The sequence below is a fragment of the Poecilia latipinna genome, unplaced genomic scaffold (genome assembly GCF_001443285.1).
Source record: "Poecilia latipinna isolate Pla-1442-1.1 unplaced genomic scaffold, P_latipinna-1.0 Scaffold2697, whole genome shotgun sequence".
Classification (NCBI taxonomy): Eukaryota; Metazoa; Chordata; class Actinopteri; order Cyprinodontiformes; family Poeciliidae; genus Poecilia; species Poecilia latipinna.
In genome coordinates, this window is record NW_015115313.1 from 14,621 (window position 1) to 22,087 (window position 7,467).

The 7,467-nt window shown below is 38.1% G+C and overlaps 1 protein-coding gene across 1 annotated transcript in view; it reads right to left on the reverse strand.

Annotated features, from left to right (window-relative positions):
- The window catches only part of LOC106938809 (neurogenic locus notch homolog protein 2-like), a 71,400-nt gene that overhangs the window by 10,898 nt on the left and 53,035 nt on the right, over positions 1-7,467 (reverse strand). Inside the window, exons 19-21 of the mRNA XM_015020985.1 lie at positions 4,561-4,657; positions 3,067-3,174; positions 1,218-1,363 (exon numbers count right to left, since the gene is read on the reverse strand). Of these exons, the coding sequence (XP_014876471.1) occupies positions 1,218-1,363; positions 3,067-3,174; positions 4,561-4,657 (351 nt within the window). The remainder of the gene's footprint in view (positions 1-1,217; positions 1,364-3,066; positions 3,175-4,560; positions 4,658-7,467) is intronic.

The following is a 7,467-nucleotide window of genomic DNA, read 5'->3' on the forward strand; positions in this document are numbered from 1 at the left end:
AAAAGCCCTTTAGGTATTGAAGTGTCCTTTTCCAAAGACAACCTAAAATCAAGTGTGATAAAACAGCAGCAAAAAGAGAGGGCTGCATAAAACCTCAAAGCAGGCGGTGAAGCAGGTGAAAATAAAGTGTCATCTTAGCTTAATCGCATCACAAGTAAACAGACACAGCACCAGACCGATTTATTAGGAAGCAGCTTCAGCTGCTACAGTTGAAATTATTTGTGGCAGTTGATATGCAAAAAAAAAAAAGTTCTCCCTCAAATTCCCTGATGGCTGAGCTCAATAACTGGCAATACTGTGAAGTGACACAATGAGTTACAGCGTTTTAAGCCACCACGGTGTATTATCCCACCAAAGCAGAGAGACGTTTCATCAGTTTCAATTAAAATACTTCTGCATGAGTCATCGTGCAAAGCTGAAATTAATCTTAATATCATAGCAACATGCAGCTACAACCAAATAAAACAAGAAATTCAAAGTTGCAGTGCTGCTGCACGTTAGACGGGTAAATATTTTGTACGAGTTCTGGTTGGCTTGAGCCAATCTGAACCTGTATCCCCCAGCTGCTCGCTCTCTTGGGGGACCCCGTTTCCTCAGATGAGCTTAGAGCAACAGAAAAAGTAATGACTTGTACTATGGTGTGTGTAGGCCTAATAATAAAAGCAGCTTCTGTGGGAATTGGGCCATGCGTGTCAGGTTCTGCTCTCTAGAGTGGCAATACCTCTGAGATTTCCCACCTTTTCTGAACTGGGAAAGGATAAATTGATGATACAGTGTGGAAGAAAAATGAAATTAATCTTCGCCGTACCTGACAGGAATCAGCTTTGGACGGTGCACCAACACACACGTACAAAATATACTTGATCTAAAATAACTCAATATCTACTGGAGCAGAATATGAAACTAATGAATCAGAAGGAGCTAGGGATAGCCATCGAAACTAAATAGATTAATAAACTGAAATAAAGCTAACTAAAAGCCTAAATTAAATCAGATAGCTGATGAGAATTTATGTGGTTAGTTTAAAAAGAAAAAAAAACTATCTTGAAGCAGCAGCAGGTTAATTAAAAGCAGATATTATGAATCTTATTATTTTGAAACACTAAGCCAGATCTGTGTCAGAGCTGTGTCAATACCATGCAGCTGCCCTAGCCATCATGATAAGCATTTTGGGCCCTCATATTGATCTTCATGTCACCTGAGGGCAAAGCGAGTACCTGTGTATCCAGGCCGGCAGATGCACTTGAAGCCTCCGGGTGTGTTGATACAGATGCCCTCATGTAGGCAAGGTGAGACTTCACACTCGTTCACATCCAGGTCACACAACACTCCAAAATAACCAGAAGGGCAAACGCAGTGGAACCTGAGGAGAAAGTGATAACACTAAATGATAGGAATAAGGTAGAATCCTCCAGAGACCAGAAGCCTCAAAAGTCATATAAAGCCGTTACAGGATTGCATGTAAAGTGCCATGCAAAAGGTCACAGTACATGTTTAGTGGGTGTACATGCACTGTACATACATTTTGCATGTACACCCACTAAACTTTTTTTTATATTTAAAAAATTACAACCATGTGCAATCATGTCATAAACTAAAACAAAGTTTTAAATAATTGTAAAGTTTAAGGACAATTATGTAAATAACGCAATATGCACTAATATACTCTGCAAGTCTGGCCTTTATCAAAAACTGGGACTTTACTTAAATGGGCCTTAAATCGGCCAGTCAAAATTCAGATCTGTGTCAAAGCCTGAAAATGAATGTCTTAGATGCAAAAAGATGTAAGAGATCAAAAAGCTCTAACTGCTAACAAATACTGTGGGCAGCATACGGAAGCTCAGCAAACCTTTCAGAAAAGAGTATTTTTCCTATCATATCACAATGAGGTGCTACTTCAAGCTGATCTATCACAAAATATGATAGTAGCAAAACAATATGTGCAAAATAGCATTTGTTTCCATTTGAAACACTCTAAAACAAAAGATAATGCAGCTTTCCTCTGTTGTCAAGCAAATCTGCAAAAACTGTAACAATGGGACAGGAATGTTCCCTGTGTGCAGTTTAATTAAAATGATGCTGACATAGCTTATTCAATCAGATTCCTCTGTGAAACTGCTTTCACATAAACACACATCTCCAAGGAGATAGTTATTGTGTGTTTAGAGTAATAAGAAAGAACACAATTAGACACCCCCATGCTAAAATCTTAACATGTTTTTATTAAATGAAACCAGGGGTATCTCATCTAATTTTTGCAGTATGCTAAACTATGTTTTCGTCTCCTCAGAGCTTCCCATTAGAGACATTTTTAAGGCTGCACTAGTTCGATCACTGCTTTCACAGCCTGCACTTTTGGCCCGTGTAGCCAGGATCAAACTATCTTAAGGACGTGTACACATGAGACCGGGGTTTGCAGATAATGCTACAAAGAGTGACTCATCATCATGGCAAAAATTGGCCTTCTTGGCTCAGGGAAGGGAAGATGGAGATGAGGGTGTGGATTAGGCAGCTCTGAAACACACCCAACGTGAACTCCCTGGACTGTGCAACCAGGAGAGTGCTCTGAGCCAGGACGGGTCGCATGGGAACAAAGTCATGACAGGGATACGATCTGAAGACCAACCGTTTAGGACTCAAATTGGCCCTGGGACTTCTCTTCCCATCTGTCCGACTAAGTCTTGAAGCCTCAGGGCTCCCATTAAGCACAGCAGAAAGAAGCACCGGTGGAGTACAGACCAATCTAGATACATGATGTGTTCCTGCTGAATTCACTCTGTCTATAGAAGGGAAGCTTATGTGTGTCAAGGATGAATGCAGGCTTGTTATATAAAGCAAAAGGCTTTGAAGAGAAACGCCATGGCCACAAATGTTTGCTTTGGAAAATGATTTAGTTTGTTTGATTTCAAAGCAAACTCATGAAATTAATATTGCCTGCTTCTTACTGATACACGCAATGTTTGTTTGTTTTTTTAAACAACATCATGAAAAACAGCTGAGGTGCAAAGCCTAAGCAAAACGGAATAAACGGAAATAAACAAAAACGGATATTATATTCATACTAACTTATTTACAAGGTCCTGACAGATGCCTGCATTGCTGCAAGGGTTGGAGGCACATTCATTGATGTCTTCCTCACAGAGAAGGCCAGAAAATCCCATCTGACAATCACACCTGGAAGAGAAAAAAAATCTTTTGATATTGACATTTTGTCTCAGACCAAAAAAAAAAAAAAAGGAAGTTTATGTTTCCTGCGTACACAAGCAGATGGCAAAAAATAAACAAGAGTAGGATTCACTGAGATTAATTACCTATCAAATTTAGTCTAATTGCCTTTAACACACCTAAAAACAAACATGAATACTAAGTGTTTAACTAAACCTGAAGCCTGACTGTCTAGAAAGAAGACAAGAATAATGATGGAAGACATATTTGGGACTTCAACAATTTTGACCTGATTTCAGGATGAGAGCAAATATTAGCTCACTGTAATCTGTGAACGTGTTCAAAGGATTAAAATGACATTTTAATCCCTTAAACACATTTAAAAAAGGCCATTTCAGGTTATTATTAAAACCCTGAACTCTTTCTCGCCCCAGAGTTCCTGCACATTTTTCAATGAAAAAAATCCATGCTTTTTTTTTTTCAATGTAAATTTACAGAGTTCTTAGTCTACAAATCAAAATTCAACACATAACTCACAAAAGTTGCGTATGAACTAAACTTAGCAGGCTTCAAGCCCTTGTAGACGTTTGTGATGGATTTTCCAATAATAAACGCTTCTGGACTTAATGTACAAAACAATAAATGAAAGAAAATAACCAACAGTAAAATTAATATTGAAATTGATAATAATTAAATTGTTATCAATTATTATTATTTTTTTTTACATATTTATAAAAACTAAGTTTTACGTATTTGTTAAAACTCTCATTGTGATGAGACGGCATGTTATGAGACAGGTAATCGATCTCCTCCACCTCTTCCCCATAGCCATTATTGACATCTGAAGAAATGCACCACTCCCGACCAAAAAAACAACCAATCAGTGTCAGGAGGAGGGTCTTATCGCTGTCATTCTGCGTCATGCATTTGCTGCTGAATGTGCCAATAGTGCAGAAATATCTAACTGTTACAGGGAACTCATTCATCCACCATCATCATGCTAACTAGTCTAGCATTTACAACAGAATCAGGGGAAAGCTGCAGCAGTATGAGAGAGCAAGAGAGAGAGGAGGAACGAGAAGCAGCATACAAGATTGTGATTGACAAGCACTAAGACCCTCTTCCTGGGTCTCATTTGTTGTTTCTACTTAGCACTGGGAGCACTGGGAGAAGGCAGAGGAGCTACATTTTTTCACAGATTACCTGTTATATATCATACTGTCACAACATAGTGACAGTTTTAAAAAAAATGTAAAGAAATATATTTTTGTTAAAGTTACATACTGCAGCTTTAAGCAAACCTGAAGTAAAATGTATACAACGTGTGAGTATCTTGAAGTTCCTGAGACAAGGAAAAAAAAAAAAAAAAAAAAAAAGATTATTAATATTTTTTACCTGAAACCATTGACCTGGTCCACACATTTCCCATGGTTTTGGCATGGGTTTGAACCACACTCATTGGTGTCAATTTCACACAAACTTCCTTGGAAGCCTGAAAGATAGATGAGATGGTCATGGATCAGCAAACCTCACTACATCCTGAAAACGTCAAGGCCGATGATAACAAAGGCTCCGGTGAATGCCATTTTAATGGAACTACTAGCCCCTGTAGCATATCTCATCTTCCAGCTCTCAGCCCTCAGTGTTTCCCCTTTGAGAGTGTATAAGTCTAATAATACTACAGTGCCACAGACAGATTGGTCTGAGGGTTAGTGGTTTGGGGTTTGGGGGGTGTGTGTGTCTGTGCATGGCCGTGCTTTTGTGCCAGTATTCATGCATGCGTGCGTGCGCGTGTTTGTGAGAGAAAAAGCCAGGGAGTATGGGGACATCTTGTTAAGTTAGGGTAAGAGGGAGAGGCTAAGCCCAAGAGCTCTTTTGGCCTCGTTCATTAGAGGGTTGAGGGGTAGCACAGCTAAGCACATCAGCATGGATGTTTTGTACATTTTAAGGCAGCCTGGGAGTGTGTAATGTTCTGCCTGCGGGAGATTTTCTATTTATCTTTGGTAGTTGGCTATTGGATTTCTTTTCCGTATAACAAATCAACCATCTTGGTATTATTGAATCCAACATGAGACAACACAAACCGTCTTTGAAAGCGAACGAGCTCTTTTGGAACAGATTATGTTGAACAAGACTGGATTTGTGACTAGTACAAAACTAAAAGGCATGTCTCTTTCTTATGAAAATAGTATAAAAACAAGTGTTTTGTTTTAATTATTCAATTATTCTGGTCATAAATAATTAAATAATTGCATAAATAAATAAAGTAAAAATGCGGAAAATAACAAAATCTAAAATACAATTTTAACCTCTCACCCCTTCCCTGTCTTGACATTGTTTAAACACCAGGAGGTTTGTTGTTTGCTAATAAGCCCACGGTTGTGTTTATTAAGTGCCCGAAGGTCTTGCAGATTTTTATTAAATTCCATCCAGTGCTTCAAAGTGTGTAAATATACGATCCGTGTGTTTGCCATATGTCTACCACTTGCCCTCCGCAAACAGTAAGGTCTTTAAGCTGTTGAATGTCAGTCATTCTTGCAGTCCTTTGGTGTGGAGCGTTTAAATAATATTTTTGCAATAATTTGACAGGACATTTCTCAAATTATTTTTGAAAAATTAATGGAAGCAGAAGCACAACCCATGTTTAGAAATAAGATCTAGTTCTACCCCTTGCAAAACCTATGCATGAGTAATTATTAATAGTCAATTGTCCTTATATCCTTTGTTAGTTTACGTTATACAAGACATGATAATTTACAATTTTCTTTTTTATCCTAGGATGCCATTATGACATGACAAAGACCAATTGTTCTGAGATTCTCCTCAATGACAATGCGGACGATGATGTTTAATTCAGATGTGTGTCGATATTTATAAGATAGGATTTTTAAAAGAACAGTGAAAGAAATCCCACAAGCCGCATTGGTAGTCCAGCAATAACAAACGCGAGTCCAGCTCAGAGAAGACACTAAGATTTTTCTTTTTTTTTTTTTTTACAGTAAAGCTGATGTAATACTTTCCTCAGTCTTAACAGGTACAGAAGGAACTGGATGGGACAATCAAGAACAAAACTTTTTTGCAGTCTCTTGGGAGATGGCCTTGGCAGCTTCAGCAGGAATCTGACTGACATGACTGTCAGTAGTAGCATTATGCTCAATACAAAAGGCAAAACACTTGTGCATAGAAGAAGTACTTATGACAACTGAATTTTGACACTTAAAAGTGTAAATAAATACAAACAAGAACGCATGTATGATCCCAACAGAAAAAAAAAATGGAATTGGATTTTAGAATTTTCACAATATTATTTGTTGATACCAACATGTTTTGTGTAAAGACACAAAACACTATGTTTGTATCAGTATTTTCCTCATCTTCTTGTGTTTTCGAAATGACACACACAAAAAAGAACGGTGCTCCAATTTTGATACATTACGAAGTAAAGCAAAAAAAAAAAAAAGGCAAGATAAAGGCAGTGACACTACTCAGTGCATCCAGGGACATAGGAGACCACAAAGAGAAGAGTGTGGTTTATGAATTATGGGACAACACAGCTTTCTTAGCTGGTCTGTCAGTCAAAGGCACAGTGGAGCACCTTGGGGACTATTTCGAATGTCAATGCAATGTAATGCATCTTCTACCACTAAGCAGTGACTGGAGGCTTCTGTTTGACAGAGTACAGAAAGGGATACCCAAGGCGAGAGCCCACAAAGCCATTCCATCATCTGGCAGGAGCTACAGTATGCGATCACTGCAGCTGCCAGTAACTGTCTCAGAGGAGAAGAAATTGTGCGTAATCCCCAGTGGATACTCAGCTAACTTTGATTGACATTTCAATTGGAAAATGATGAATGTCTTTTTTGCAAGTGTAAGTTTGGTTTGGACTGGCACAGTTGAGACTTTTGTCTTCAGCCACACAGATGTAACAGTTTCTAAGATGAGGCTTATTTAAAATTGTATCACCCACTGCTTCTGCAATATAGATTAGGATCTCTGTCTGTGGTTTCATCTGTGTCCTGTCACACATCAAATGTCAGATGTCACTGGTGGTTTAATCTGCACAGGATTATCTGACCCAAATGAAAACCCAATATGACTGCAGGTTTTGAGTCACAGCTCTGACCTTCTGAGTTTAAAATGCTGATTGGAATCTATTGTGCTTTGGATTTGAGAGCTTTTTGTTTGTTTGTTTATTTCTTTGGTTATTGTATTCAGCTAAGATTAAAATTCACATTGGCCTCAAAACATTTACAAGAAGACAATAATTCTTTAATATTCAGATCTTGCAAAAAAAAAAAAAAA